A 15,000-nucleotide genomic window follows, 5' to 3' on the forward strand; every position below is an offset into this window, starting at 1 on the left:
GATGGATGGATGGATGGATCGATGGATAAATGGATGGATGGATGGAAGCATGGACAGATTTGACCTGTGGACGTCTTCACAACCTTCCAGCTTCAATTACCTGAAGCGCACGGCGCTGAGTTCCACACACTGGGAGGGGCCTTCGCCAAAAAATCGTGGCACTGTGCTGTGGCGAGTGTCACAATGACGTCATCGATGACGTCATTGTGACGTCATTGTGACGTCATTGATGGCACTACAACACTACGGGCAGTGGCTGCAGCCCGGTCGCACCTCAGAACACCCTGGTTCTGCCGCCTTGTTTCCTCCTTTGCATTTCACATTTGATCTTGTAGCAAAATTACAAAGTTAAAATAATTATTTTAAATAACATTAAAATGACTAATATCATCATAAATATCATCAGAACGGCATCGAGCCGGTCCCTGGTAGGAGGGCGTGGCTGCCAGCAGCTCCTGCCACGTCTGCAGTCAGCGCACAACTATGAGCAGCTCAGCACGGTGAGGGCCCTGCGGACAACACGGCACTGAAGGCTGAACCTCCACCTGTCTTCATCCCTCACCGGTCCAGCGATGGTGTCCTTGGAGATGGTGTCCTTGGCCCCCCTGCCTCTCACGTCAGGGGCCTTTCACTCCCTGTTCTGTATTTTGGTTCTGAACTGGGGAGAGATTCGAAAAGGAGAAGCAGGATGTTAAAATCCCTTCCGTGCACGGAGCCGAGGGTTGAGTCTCCAAACCCTTCCCTGAGTCAGCTGATCGTCCGTCTCCCCCGGGAACGCTTGCTTTTTAACACCTTCCGCTCCGAAACATTAACCATGAACCAAACCATATAAAGTACCCGACCCGGTTCCAGGACCTGGACCCAGATGACAGATATTACTCTGCATCATAAAACACCACGCGGCGAAGACACGGAGCGCGAGAAAAACCCGAATGTGACGGAACGGAGCCAACGTCTGTTTCCAGACCCGAGACGCTGCAGGTCGGACCAGAGCCCCGGGTTTGGATCCTGACGAACTGATCCACTAAGACCAGAGGGGGGGTGCCCTGGTCCTACATGCGGTCCTGGTCCTACATGTATTCCTGGTCCCACATGCGGTTCTGGTCCTACATGCATTCCTGGTCCTACATACATTCCTGGTTCTACATGCATTCCTGGTCCTACATGCATTCCCGCATGTAGGACCAGAACCGCATGTAGAACCAGACCTGGTTCAGGTCCTACATGTGTTTCTGGTCCTACATGCGGTTCCGGTCCTACATGCGGTTCTGGTCCTACATGTGTTTCTGGTCCTACATGCGGTTCTGGTCTTACATGCGGTTCTGGTTCTACATGCGGTCCTGGTCCTACATGCGGTTCTGGTTCTACATGCGGTCCTGGTCCTACATGTGGTTCTGGTCCTACATGCGGTTCTGGTCCTACTTGTGTTTCTGGTCCTTCATGCGGTCCTGGTCCTAGATGTGGTTCTGGTCCTACATGCGGTTCTGGTCCTACATGCGGTTCTGGTTCTACATGCGGTCCTGGTCCTACATGCCGTTCTGGTCCTATATGCGGTTGTGGTCCTACATGCGGTTCTGGTCTTACATGTGTTTCTGGTCCTACATGTGGTCCTGGTCCTACATGCGGTCCTGGTCCTACATGCGGTTCTGGACCTTCATGTGGTTCTGGTCCTACATGGGGTTCTAATCCTACATGTGGTTCTGGTCCTACATGCTGTCCTGGTCCTAGATGCGGTTCTGGTCCTACATGCGGTTCCACCTGCGACGTCATTACAACCAACACTCCATTGATAGATCTGGTTCTCAGATGAGTCTCTCTCTCTCTTTCCCCATCTGTCTCTCTCTCTCGCCCCATGTGTCTCTCTCTCTCTCCCCATCTGTCTCTCTCTTTCTCCCCATCTGTCTCTCTCTTTCTCCCCATCTGTCTCTCTCTCTCCCCATCTGTCTCTCCCCCCCCCCTCTCTGTCTCTCTCTCTCCCTCTCTGTCTCTCTCTCTCTCTCTCCCCCATCTGTCTCTCTCTCTCCCCATCTGTCTCTCTCTCTTCCCACCTGTCTCTCTCTCTCCCCACCTGTCTCTCTCTCTCTCTCCCCCTCTGTCTCGCTTTCTCTCTCTCTCCCCATCTGTCTCTCTCTCCCCCTTTGTCTCTCTCTCTCTCCCCATCTGTCTCCCCCCCTGTCTCTCTCTCTCCCTCTCTGTCTCTCTCTCTCCCCACCTCTCTCTCTCTCTCTCTCTCTCTCTCTCTCTCCCCCTCTGTCTCTCTCTCTCTCCCCATCTGTCTCTCTCTCCCCACCTGTCTCTCTCTCTCCCCACCTGTCTCTCTCTCCCCACCTGTCTCTCTCTCTCTCTCTCCCCCTCTGTCTCTCTCTCTTCCCACCTGTCTCTCTCTCTCCCCACCTGTCTCTCTCTCTCTCTCCCCCTCTGTCTCGCTTTCTCTCTCTCTCCCCATCTGTCTCTCTCTCCCCCTTTGTCTCTCTCTCTCTCCCCATCTGTCTCCCCCCCTGTCTCTCTCTCTCCCTCTCTGTCTCTCTCTCTCCCCACCTCTCTCTCTCTCTCTCTCTCTCTCTCTCTCTCCCCCTCTGTCTCTCTCTCTCTCCCCATCTGTCTCTCTCTCCCCACCTGTCTCTCTCTCTCCCCACCTGTCTCTCTCTCCCCACCTGTCTCTCTCTCTCTCTCTCCCCCTCTGTCTCTCTCTCTCTCTCTCTCCCATCTGTCTCTCTCTCTCTCCCCACCCGTCTCTCTCTCTCTCCCCCTCTGTCTCTCTCTCTCTCTCACCATCTGTCTCTCTCTCTTTCCCCCTTTGTCTCTCTCTCTCTCCCCATCTGTCTCTCTCTCTCTTTCTCTCTGTGAGATACAGATGTAGAGAGGAAGTGGAAAGTGGGATGAAAGTCTTAACATGGATACGACAAGCTTCACACACACACTAAACACAACACACACACACACACTAAACACAACACACACACACACACACACTAAACACAACACACACACACTAAACACAACACACACACACACACACACACTAAACAGGACACACACACACACACTAAACACAACACACACACACACACACACACACTAAACACAACACACACACACACACTAAACACAACACACACACACACACTAAACACAACACACACACACTAAACACAACACACACACACACACTAAACACGACACACACACACACACTAAACACAACACACACACACACACACACTAAACACAACACACACACACACACACACAACACACACACACACACCAAACACACACACACCGTGTGATTGGTGCTTACCTCCATGTCTTTGCAGAAGGTGGCGTTGGTCCCAAACAGGATCTGGCACTGCTCGTCCACGCTGTAGTTCATGCCGGGCAGTTTGGGGGGCAGCCGCACCTGGTGGGGGCTCTGGGGGTCCGTGTGCAGCAGGCAGCCGCTGGCTTTGGATCTGATTCAAAGACAAACACACACACACACACACACACACACTAAACACACACACTATGAAGTGTGTGTGCAGAGCAGATGCATCAACGTCTTCATCAGTCTGTGTACTGGATAGTACATTGGCGGGAAGTAACACCGCTGCACAGGAAGTGATTTTTTAATAACACGGTGTAAACTGACACAGATCTCAGTCTGGTCCGGCAGGCTGACATCAGGGTTTCTCAACGGGTGGCTCCTGATCCCCCACTGGGCCACAGGTCCGTCTCCAGTGGTCTGTCTCTGCAGCTCATTGCCGTTTAGATAAAACCTTGTTTTGGAAACTCAGGAAATGTGCGTCAGGTTCAAATGGTGACCTGGATCCTGAAGGTCAAACCAGCAGAGCCACGGCTCTGAGATGGTGAAAGCAGGAAGTAGTTAAAAAAACATAGAGACAGAGTAAAGTTTAATTTCACTCCGCGTCTTCTGCACATCACATATGAAAAGTAACGTATCTAATAATAAATAATATGTCTAATATCTGATAAACTCTCCTCCTGGTCGCAGGAATTGCGTACCTGGGCGGCGTCTGCAGCGCCAAGAGGAAGTGCGTCCTGGCCGAGGACAACGGCCTCAACCTGGCCTTCACCATCGCCCACGAGCTGGGACACAAGTAGGTCCAGGACCACCACCAGGTTTCCTGTGTTTCCTCTTCCTGCTGCCTGCATGTGGCGGAGCAGAGAATCTTTTTCAGTTTTATGATGAGGGCGTTGAATTCTGTCCAGGATAAATCAATATACACTACTTACAAAAAGTTAGGGATATTGGGCTTTCAGGTGAAATTTCGGATTTTGGCCACATCCCGCACTGATGAGCACTTCATTGTGAACAGTGCCCTGAGGAACCACATGATGATGCCACTCAACTCCAGGCACATTTAAAGGAGGTGAGAGGCACCAAGTGTCACATCAGACCATTCAAAACCGTTTACATCAGCGTGGTCTGCGTGCTAGACCACCTGCAAGGCTACCTGACCACACCACCAGGCACAGCCATCATGGTCTTGCAGGGGCCAGGGAGCGTTGACGCTGGACGAGGGACCAGGGGCCTCAGTGCTGTTCTCTGATGAAAGACGATTCACGTTGAGCAGAAATGATGGAGACGTCAAGGAGAGCGCTACGCATCAGCCACTGTTGTCACCAGACGAGCCTGTGGTGGTGGTGGTGTTACAGTGTGGGCAGGTGTGTCTGGTCAATACAGAACTGCCCTACACTTTGTGAATGGTACAGTGACAAGCCCATACTACCTGAATGACATCATTCATCCAGTCATTGTGCCCCTGCATGAACAACACAGGCCTCATTTCATCTTCATGGACGACAACGCTCCAGCTCATGGAGGTGGCATCATTAGGGAACGGCTGCTGGAGACTGGGGCACCTCAAATGGAGTGGCCTGCACTTTCTCCAGACCTGAATCCCATAGAAAACCTATGGGATGAGCTGAGTGGCCGTGCAGAGGCTCGTAACTCTGTACCCCACAACCTCAATGACCTGAGGGCCCCCTTCAAGAAGAGTGGGGGGCCAGGCCTCAGCAGACAATAAGTCGACTTGTGAACAGCATGAGACGTCCTTGTCAAGCTGTAACTGATGCTCAAGGTCACATGACAAGTTATTGAGACGTTGACATTTGTTGTTGTAGTAAACCCACCACTGTTGTTGGCTTTTGTTTCAATACATTGTTTGAGATGAGGAAATCACCATTGTATCTTCTACTTAAATGCTCTACTTTCATGATATAATATCATTGTAGCGTGAAATTTTTACATTTTCCATAAATTTCACCCGAAAGCCAAATATCCCGAACTTTTTGTGAGTAGTATATATGTCCAGTAATCTGTACAGCGTTCAGAACATGACCTTGTAGTTCAATCCAAGTCCAGTTATTCCTCCTTTGCTGCGTTTTTGGAGGAGCCAGAATCGCCGCTAATAATCTGACCAATCAGGAAGGGAGAGCCAACATCATGGGCGGAGCTAAGACACAGGACACGGTTTCGATGAGATAAGATAAAGACATGTAAACATTCCCCTTGAAATAATATCTCTAATATCTAATATAAAACTGTTGGAGGTTTACAGATTCAAACAGGCAGGATGTTTCGATATGCACATGAATCTGAGGATTTACAGATTCACAGATTCCCAAATTTTCAGATTTCCGGTTCCAGTGAGAGCTACCACTCCCGGTTCCGGTAACGTCTTTTGTGTTTATGTTACTTCTTTGAATCGCTTCCTTACGACCTGATTTTGGATGACGGATTTCGGATTATTTACACTGTGATATCCCTACTCTTTCCTGGCTTTGACCCTCGCCTGAACTGTCTTTTTGGATTTTGGAACGTGGACTCCTAGCGGGGCTAGCGCTTGGCTAGTGGTCAGCTAATGCTCGGCTAACACTAGCTAGCCAGTTAGCCTAGCATATTGCGAACTATGCCAGCATCGATGCCTACCTCCACGGATTGTGGGAACTGTTTGCACCTGGTTGACAGAGTCAGCGCTCGAGAGAAGTCGGTCTTCAAAGACATCCACAGCCTGCGTGAGGACGTGAAGAAGAAGGATCAACTGTTTGTGTGTCTGACCTCCATCGCTAGCGCTCGGTCTATGCACATCTCCTGCTCCATGTCCTCCGCTGTGATCAGACCGGACTTAGACTCCACTCTCCTGTGGCCCGGATCCATTCTCACTGCGGGTGAGTTAGATCCATCTGATGCCCTGCCGGCTGTGATAGAGGAGCCATGGCCCAAGTCCCGGACCTGCTCCACCCCAGAGCCTTGGACCCTGGCGGCGAGCCGTGGCCGGCGTTGCGTGCGTTCCTTGAGCCGCTCTATGCCGGGGACTCTCCGGCTGGAGATCAGATTCCAAGCCCTGGAGCCCACAGTCGATGTCAGGGATATGCGGGAATTCCCTCCTTCGGGGGCAGGGCTCACAGTCCATCGTGGCATCGAGGCACCAAGACGGTCTCTACCACCACCGGCCTCGTTTCCACTGCCGTCAGACTATCCATCGCCTGCCCGGGCTCCGCTCCCGAGCCAGTTGGTGGCTCCTCCATCGCCGCAGACCCTGCTGTTTTCAACGCCGCAGAGCACCGCTTCGGCTCCCGCAGAGCGATCTCCGCCCGTTGGGGCCGCCCCGCGGCCACTGACTTGGACTGCCTGCCTGCGCCGCCTCCGAGAGGATGGCGCTCTCCTGGCTCGGCTGCTGCTGTCCCTCGGAACTCCTCTGCTGCCGGACCTACATCCATGCTCATTGTCGGCTCCTCCATGGTTTGACACATCACCCTTCCTGCGGCTAAAACTATCTGCTACCCGGGTTCTCTCGTCCGGGATATAGACTCCAGAATCCCACAGCTGCTGGATCAAAACCCGTCTGCCTCCACTGTTCTCATCCACGTCGGAACCACCGATCTCAGGAACAAACAATCGGAGACAGTTAAATAATAAGAATAATACCATTGAAACCTTTAAGAGAATTGTAAATGAGTTACCGCTGTTCAAGGCATCATCAACTGAGGATCCTGTGAACAACTTGAACTCCAAAATACAAAATATCATTGATAACATTGCACTTTTTAAAACTAAAAACATAGAAAAACAAAAAGCCCCCTGGAGAAATGGAGCAGTTATTAGGCAGCTTAAGAGAGAGTGTCGCCAGGCAGAACAAAAATGGAGAAAGACAAAACTTCAGGTTCATCCTGAAATTTACAAGGATAGACTCAATCGATACAATATAGAAATGAAACAGGCCAGACAGTCTTTCTTCTCTAAAATCATTAAGGAAAACCTCAACAATAGTAAAGTGCTCTCCTTCACTGTTGATCGACTTATTAATCCTCCATCCGTCAGAGATGCTCTCCACTGAAAAATGTGTGGAGTTCACTACATTCTTCAGTAACAAAATGATATCAATCAGACAGAATATTAGTGCTTCAACATCCAGAAATGAACCTTCCTTCAGTTCCCCAGTAATATGACTGCTGCCATGTCTCATTTCGTCCCCTTAGACATAAAAAGACTGGACGATATTGTTGGTCAGCTCAGGTCCTCCACCTGCTGCCTGGACCCCCTCCCTACAACATTTCTTAAAACAGTTTTTAACTGCCTAGCACATGAGGTATTAGAAATTATAAATGTCTCTCTTCAATCAGGTATATTTCCTGCAGCATTTAAAACAACTGTCATTAAACCCCTCCTGAAGAAGAGCAATCTCCATGCAACAGTTATTGCCAACTACAGGTTCATTTCCAACCTGCCGTTCCTCAGCAAAATACTTGAAAAAACAGTGTAGCTTCAGCTAAACAACTATCTTACCTCAAACAGCCTTTTAGACACCTATCAATCTGGCTTTCCACCTCACCATAGCACAGAAACAGCACTTATTAAAGTTCTGAACGATCTACACATAAACACTGATGCAAAAAAACAATCTGTTCTTCTGCTCCTGGATCTCAGTGCTGCCCACGACACTGTTAACCATCACATTTTATGAGCGAGATTACAAAAATGGGTCGGCCTTTCTGGCCCGGTTCTAAATTGGTTCAAAACCTACCTACAGGACAGGCAGTTCTTCGTGTCCATTGGAGATTTTGTGTCAAACAAAGTGGATATTGTATGTGGAGTGCCCCAAGGTTCGATTCTGGGACCATTATTGTTTAACCTCTATATGCTTCCACTGGCACTTATTGTAAAGAAACACAGAATAAATGACCATAATTATGCAGATGATTGACAACTGTACATATCCCTATCTCCTGATGACCTACTCCACATACACTCCCTCACTCAGTGTATTAATGATATTAATGCATGGATGTCACTGAACTTTTTACAACTGAACAAAGACAAAACAGAAATACTCATCTTTGTTGCAAAGGCTCAAAGACAGAAAATTGCAGCTCATCTTAGTTCTCTGTCCCTGGAGAGCAAGAATGAAGCCACAAATCTGGGTGTAATCATAGACGGCGATCTAAATTTTAAGGGCCATATCAATCAAATCACAAAAGTAGCGATCTACCATCTAAAAAACATTTCAAAATTAAGAGGCTTCCTGTCAAAAGCAGACTGAAAAATTCATCCATGCATTTATTACAAGTAGATTGGACGACTGTAATGGCCTATTCACCAGCCTCCCGAAATCAGCTGTGCAGTGGCTACAGTTAATCCAAAATGCAGCTGCACGCGTTCTCACTGGGACAAAAAAGTTTGAGCATATCACACCTGATCTTAGATCTCTACATTGGCTCCCCGTCAAAACTAGAATTGGTTTTAAGATTCTGCTACTTGTATATAAAGCTATTAATGGCCTTGCACCTCAGTATATAAAATAAATGCTGATTATACACGAACCAGCAAGAACCCTCAGGTCCACAGGCAGTGGTCTTTAAACCATCCCTCGTACCAACTCTAAGCAGGAGAAGCTGCTTTCTGTATCTATGCCCCAAGTAAATGGAACACCCTACCGAGGGACCTGAGAGAGGCCCCCACACTGAATACTTTTAAAAGCAGGTTAAAATGCTTGCTGTTCACTACAGTGACTGACTGACTGACTGACTGACTGACTGACGTCTGTCTGTCTTTCTGTCAGTCTGTCTGTCTATGTTGCTGGTTCTGTGGCTGCTGCTAACCCTATACCTAAACTAAACCCTTGCTTACCTTATGGCGAAAATTAGGCATCTCTAACCCTAACCCTAACCCTAATCCTAACTTAAACACCTTTAACCTTATACCTCAACTTAACCGTCTCTAACCCGGTGACGTCTTTGCTTGTGCACTGTTGCTGTTGCTGCTACTATAGCTGCTGCTGTTTTCTGTTGCTGCTATTGTTTCTGCTGGTATTGTCGCTTCTGGTGTTGTTGCTGCTGCTAACCTTATGGCAAAATTTAACCATCCACCGTGACTGGATTAAGATGAGATGGTGCACACAGTTGAAATCTCAGTGTCTGGTGAGGGCTGCCACTTCCGGTTCCGGTGACATCTTTGCTGTGTTGACTCAATTCAGATGAGATTTCTGGTTCCGGTGAGAGCTACCACTCCACGTCTTCGCTTGTGCGCTGTTGCAGCTGCTGTTTCTGCTGTTTTTGCTGCTGCTATTGTTGCAGCTGGTAAAGTCGCCGCTAGTGTTGTTATTGCTGCTGGTGTTGTTTTTGGTGCTGCTAACCTTATACCTTAACTGGTGTTGTCGTTGCTGCTGCTAACCTTATACCTAAACTTAACCATCTCTGACTTTATTCCTTAACTTAACCATCTCGAACATTATACCTAAACATAACAATCCCTAAACGTATACTTAAACTTAACCATCTCTAACCTTATACCCTAATATGGGGATGAGAGCTCAGGCGGTAGAGCTGGTGGTCTAGTGATCTAAAGGTTGCTGGTTGGATCCCAGGCTCCTCCTGCTAGCATGCTGTAGTGTCCTTGAACAAGACACTTAACCCCTAATTGCTCCTGATGGCTGCGTCTGTCAGTGTTTGAACAATTGTAAGTCGCTTTGGATAAAAGCGTCTGCTAAATGTAATGTAATTTCAATATCTCTACTCTATCTCTAACTTTGAACCTTAACTCAACATCTCTAAGATCTCTAACCTGATTGACTTTTCCGGTTCTGGTGAGAGCTACCGGTTCCTGTGAGGTCTTTGCGTGTGCGCTGCTGTTGTTACTCCTGCTTTGGTTTTGCAGCTGTTGTTGACGTTGCTGCTGTTGCTGTGGTTGTTTCTGTTGTGATATTACAGTTAGAGGATAATAAGAAGGGTGTGTTCATGGAGAGAGAGTCAAAAGGATCTCCCTCCCGAGGTCTGATTGAAAACTTGATCTATAACTTAAGGACGCTAATTAAAGGACCGTGACTGGATTAAGATGAGATGGTGCACACAGTTGAAATTTCCGTTTCCGGTGAGGGCTACCACTTCCGGTTCCAGTGACGTCTTTGCTGTGCGTTGCTTCATTGAGATGAGATGGTACACACCGTGGACTCAATACAGATGAGGAGATTTCTGGTTCTGGTGAGAGCTACCACTTCTGGTCCCGGTGATGTCTTCGCTTGTGCGCTGTTGCTGCTACTGTTGCTGCTACTGTTGCTGCTACTGTTGCTGCTACTGTTGCTGCTGTTTTTGTTGCTGCTGTTGTCTGTTGTCACTGCTGGTGTTGTCATTGCTGCTGGTGCTGTTGTTGGTGCCGCTAACCTTATACCTTAACTAGTGTTGTCGTTGCTGCTGCTAACCTTATACCAAAACTTAACATAACCTTATACCTTGACTTAACCATCTCAAATCTGAGTGACCTTTCCGGTTCCGGTGAGAGCTACCCCTTCCGGTTCCAGTGACGTCTTTGCGTGTGCGTTGCTGCTGTTGTTTTTAATGTTGTTTTGCTGTTGCTGCTGGTGTTGATGTTGTTGCTGCCGTTGTTGTTTCTGTGGCTGTTGTTTCTGCTGTTCTTGTTTTCTGTTGCTATTGCTGTTGCTGTTGTTGCCACTGTGGTTGGAGTTGCTTTTATTGTTGTTGTTGTTGTCTTTGTTGTTGCTTTTGTTATTGCTGTTGTTTCAGGAGCATTCTTTTGTAATGACCGGCTGACAACTACGTTCTCTCTTTCTTTTTTGTGTTTCTTTGTAAAGCGCATTGTGTTTCCCTGGTATGAAATGCGCTCTATAAATAAAGTCTGACTTGACTTGACTAATGAAACAAATCTGCGCATTGTTCTATTAAAGTTTCCAGATGTTCTTATAATATCAGATGCACAGAATAAAGCATGTTTGCATCAATGTATCCCATAATATGCAGCAGCTGATGCACGGAGCAGCACATGATGTGTAATCCACATGCACAAAATAAATCCAGAGGAAGAAGAGTGAGTTATAGCAATGGAGAGACAGATAAATGGCTAGAGAGAGAGAGAGAGAGAGAGAGAGAAAAAGAGAGAGAGAGGGAGGGAGATGGATGGATAGTGTGATAGAGACAGAAAGACAAATCAAAATAATATGCAATAACAAAAAAGCAACACAATTATAAAATATCAAAATTTGACTATATACAATAAAGCTCCCCCTCTGCTGGCAGCGTGTCTGTCTATCTGTCTGTCTGTCTGTCTGCCTGTTTGTCTGTCTGTCTGTTAGTCTGTCTGTGTTTGTGTGTGTGTGTGTGTGTGTGTGTGTGTGTTGGAGGGGGGTGCAGCACCGTGGGCTCCATCCAGCAGAACATGGTATTTCAACCTTGTTTTTCTGGCTCCTCTGCCTCCGCCTGTCTCACAGAACAAGCAGTATTTTGTACCAGACCAAAGAAAGTGGAGATTTTGGATTTGCACTGAAGGGAAGCATGGTTTTGTTTACATGTGAGGCCGTTTGAAGACTTATTCCATTTTGTGTCACATCATTTAACGTCCTGCTTTCCGAGCAGACTGGTCCATTTGTTCATGTTGGATTGGCCATGTGGAGCCATCACAAAGTCCAGTCCAATTTTTTTCTGAACACTTCATCATCGGCTCACGCTTCATAAAAAAACTCCCAGACAAAAAGGGCAGGGGGGCGGGGGCTTGAGAAGGTTCCCCAGGACGTCCAGGATGAGTGGGCAACATGGATGGCATAATATGACGAACATTAGGTGACATACAGGGGAAGCAACATGTTGGGTCCAGGTCACAATGCATCCAATAATATTTAACTGAACAAAATGGACCTGACCTTCCTCCCAGGTCCTGATGACCTTGTGGTGTGGGGGTGGTGTGGTTGAAGCAGCCACGCCTGTCTTGGGTCCAGGTAATTGGGCCCGGGATCGGGGTGGCTGCACCACTGTTGCTCGTCAGAGCAAGCATCGAGCAACAGGTAAATGACCGTCCCCACACACACGAGGAAAGGAGAGGCTCTGGCAGGTTCACTGCCAGAGCCTCTCCTTTCCTCCTTTCCTCCTTTCCTCCTTTCCTCCTTTCTTCCTTTCCTCCTTTCCTCCGCTCGCTGTCTTTCTGTTCTTTCTCTTGGGATTGTTCCTCACTCCCTTCTTGCAGAACTTCTCTTGTTTTGAAATGATCTTCACCTTCTGCATGTTGAAGATCTTTGATCTCCAGGCTGGGGATGGTTGTTCCAGAACCTCCCCCCTGTCTTTCCGGGAGGTTCTTCAATGGTTTGAGCATCTGAGGGGCCTGAAATGTTGCATTCCACTGTGATATAGTATCATGTGTTTAAGCAGACAGCATGGGAGCGTGTGTGCTGGTGTGTCCGTGCAGATAGAGAGTCAACACCCTGAGTCAAAGTCCTGCATTCTGAACTTCCCTGTTTGACTCCTGACGCTCTGGTTCCATGACGCGGTGTTGAGCTTCAGATCTTCAGAGAGAGAGAGACAGAGACAGAGACAGAGAGAGAGAGAGAGAGAGAGAGAGAGAGAGAGAGAGAGAGACAGAGACAGAGACAGAGAGAGTGGGAGAGAGAGACAGAGACAGAGACAGAGAGAGAGAGAGAGACAGAGACAGAGAGAGACAGAGACAGAGGGAGAAAGAGACAGACAGAGAGAGACAGAGCGAGAGAGGGGGAGAGAGACAGAGACAGAGAGAGAGAGAGAGAGAGACAGAGACAGAGAGAGAGAGAGAGAGGGGGAGAGAGACAGAGACAGAGAGAGAGAGAGAGGGAGGGAGAGAGGGACAGAGAGAGAGAGAGAGGGAGGGAACATGGAAGGTAGAGAAGCTGTTCTACATGTTTCTGTTTAGCTGAAGCCTCTGACTCGCTGAGTTCAAACTGTTTGGTTTTAATTTGCAAATGTAGGTCACGGCTTCACTCCTCTCCTCCTCTCCTCTCCTCCTCTCCTCCTCTCCTCCTCTCCTCTCCTCCTCTCCTCCTCTCCTCTCCTCCTCTCCTTATCTCCTCCTCTCCTCTCCTCCTCTCCTTCTCTCCTCCTCTCCTTCTCTCCTCCTCTCCTCCTCTCCTCTCCTCCTCTCCTTCTCTCCTCCTCTCCTCTCCTCCTCTCCTTCTCTCCTTCTCTCCTTTTCTCCTTCTCTCCTTCTCTCAACCTCTTTCTCTGCTGTGTATCTCTCCCTCCACCCCTCCTCCTCCAAACATACATGTCTTCCTCGCTTCCAAACAGTAAAACATTGAGTTTAAATCTCTGCAAAAGAAGCAGAAGGTGCAGGTGAAGGTGCAGGTGAAGGTGCAGGCGAAGGTGCAGGTGAAGGTGCAGGTGAAGGTGTAGTTGTTGCTTCTTTCCTGATTCCTCCGTTGTTGCATATTTGTAACTAAATGTTTTCAGCTCGTGAGACAAAGGAAACCTGAATAAACACAAAAGACGTTTATTTTGAATCATTATTTCATTCATTTCCTGAATACGTTTTTCAAACAGCGTGCCCTGGTTGCAGGCTCATCAGCAGTGAGCACACTGGTTGTGTGACTGTTTTGGGCGTTTCCCTCCTGGCAGCATGGGCATGAGCCACGACGACGACCACGCCACCTGCACCGGACACTCCCACATCATGTCTGGGGAGTGGGTGAAGGGGAGGAACCCCAGCGACCTGTCCTGGTCCTCCTGCAGCCGAGACGACCTGGAGAACTTCCTCAGGTGAGGGAGGCGGCTCCTGCTCTGCCCTTCTTCTGCTCTTCCTCTGTTCTTTCCCTCCTCGTCCAGCTGTCACCTATTTACTTCTTTCTTTTTTCTCTTTGACATTTTTCTCTCCCTCTCTCTCTCTTTGAATGGCTCCAGTGTAAGTTTCCTTTTTAACTGCAGCCTGATGTGAACAGAATGGAAAATCCAGCTCAGCGTGGAGCTGCTCTGCCAGAGGCCTCGTTGCCCTGGTTCTGCTCCGATTCTGGTCCTACCCCCCCCACCCCCCCGCCCCCAGCATCAGCCTGTGTGTGTGTGTGTGTGTGTGTGTGTGTGTGTGTGTGTGTGTGTGTGTGTGTGTGTGTGTGTGTGTGTGTGTGTGTGTGTGTGTGTGTGTGTTTGTCTTTGAATCAGATCCAAAGCCAGCGGCTGCCTGCTGCACACGGACCCCCAGAGCCGCCACCAGGTGCGGCTGCCCCCCAAACTGCCCGGCATGCACTACAGCGTGGACGAGCAGTGCCAGATCCTGTTTGGGACCAACGCCACCTTCTGCAACGACATGGAGGTAAGCACCGCAGCGCTCCAACCCAGCGGACAGAACAAGGTCCCCGCTTTGGAGAAGATGTCCATGGACTTGAACTCCCCCAGTCCTCCATAGTGTCCAAGTCCATGGACACTATTGTCCATGGACTTGTTGTTTTTGCTTTGTGTGGAAGTTTCACCGTATGATTGTTGTTGCATATCAGATTTATTTCCTGCGATAAGCAGCTTGGAATTCTTTGCACCATGGAACAGACACTTGGCAGACTGACCCCAGACCCTCAGACTATTGAGAAATACTGGACCCGATCCGACAATGAGTGAAGTGACGCCGACCTCTGTCCTGATGTCTGCCACAGTTCAGTCTTCTGATCATTGACGTGACATCACATTATGTTGTTGATCAGACGCTTTCGTCCAAAGCGACTTACAATGAGTACATGTTGTCGTAGCACCAAACAGCTGTAT

General features: G+C 48.7%; 1 protein-coding gene across 1 annotated transcript in view; it reads left to right on the top strand.

Moving 5' to 3' along the window:
- Positions 1 to 15,000, top strand: part of adamts17 (ADAM metallopeptidase with thrombospondin type 1 motif, 17) — a gene marked incomplete at its 5' end in the record, with an annotated part of 101,223 nt that overhangs the window by 29,212 nt on the left and 57,011 nt on the right. The window contains 3 exons of the mRNA XM_079997939.1: positions 3,995 to 4,100; positions 13,870 to 14,010; positions 14,407 to 14,557. Coding sequence (XP_079854065.1) covers positions 3,995 to 4,100; positions 13,870 to 14,010; positions 14,407 to 14,557 — 398 coding nt within the window. The remainder of the gene's footprint in view (positions 1 to 3,994; positions 4,101 to 13,869; positions 14,011 to 14,406; positions 14,558 to 15,000) is intronic.

The sequence above is a fragment of the Zeus faber genome, assembly GCF_960531495.2.
Source record: "Zeus faber genome assembly, chromosome: 3".
Taxonomy (NCBI): domain Eukaryota; kingdom Metazoa; phylum Chordata; class Actinopteri; order Zeiformes; family Zeidae; genus Zeus; species Zeus faber.